General features: G+C 65.9%; 1 protein-coding gene across 1 annotated transcript in view; it reads right to left on the bottom strand.

Moving 5' to 3' along the window:
* Window positions 1–111: 111 nt before the first annotated feature.
* Window positions 112–252, bottom strand: part of LOC104072626 (indoleamine 2,3-dioxygenase 2-like) — a gene marked incomplete at its 3' end in the record, with an annotated part of 3,817 nt that continues 3,676 nt past the window's right edge. The window contains exon 6 of the mRNA XM_009572144.1: window positions 112–211. Coding sequence (XP_009570439.1) covers window positions 112–211 — 100 coding nt within the window. The remainder of the gene's footprint in view (window positions 212–252) is intronic.

Below are 252 nucleotides of genomic sequence, written 5' to 3'. Positions count from 1 at the left end.
TTACATCGGCATTTTCTGTACATGACCCAGGGGTCGGGTACACATCGTGGGTGCGCGCCTGCGGGTGCTTTCCGGGGGAGCAAAGAGCTACGGGGCACAGCGGTACCCTACCTTAATCCCAGGCACAGCCGCCTTCTCAACCAGGAGGGTGACGAGGATGAAGCCTCGCAGGCTCTCTCCCCCGGGCAGCGAGATGATGGTGTCCAGGTTCCTACAAGGGTGGCCGGCGGGGGCGCCCCGCGCGCGGGGGGG

Source organism: Fulmarus glacialis, unplaced genomic scaffold (assembly GCF_000690835.1).
Source record: "Fulmarus glacialis isolate BGI_N327 unplaced genomic scaffold, ASM69083v1 scaffold22742, whole genome shotgun sequence".
NCBI lineage: Eukaryota > Metazoa > Chordata > Aves > Procellariiformes > Procellariidae > Fulmarus > Fulmarus glacialis.
This window is presented reverse-complemented; position numbering and strand designations above follow the sequence as displayed.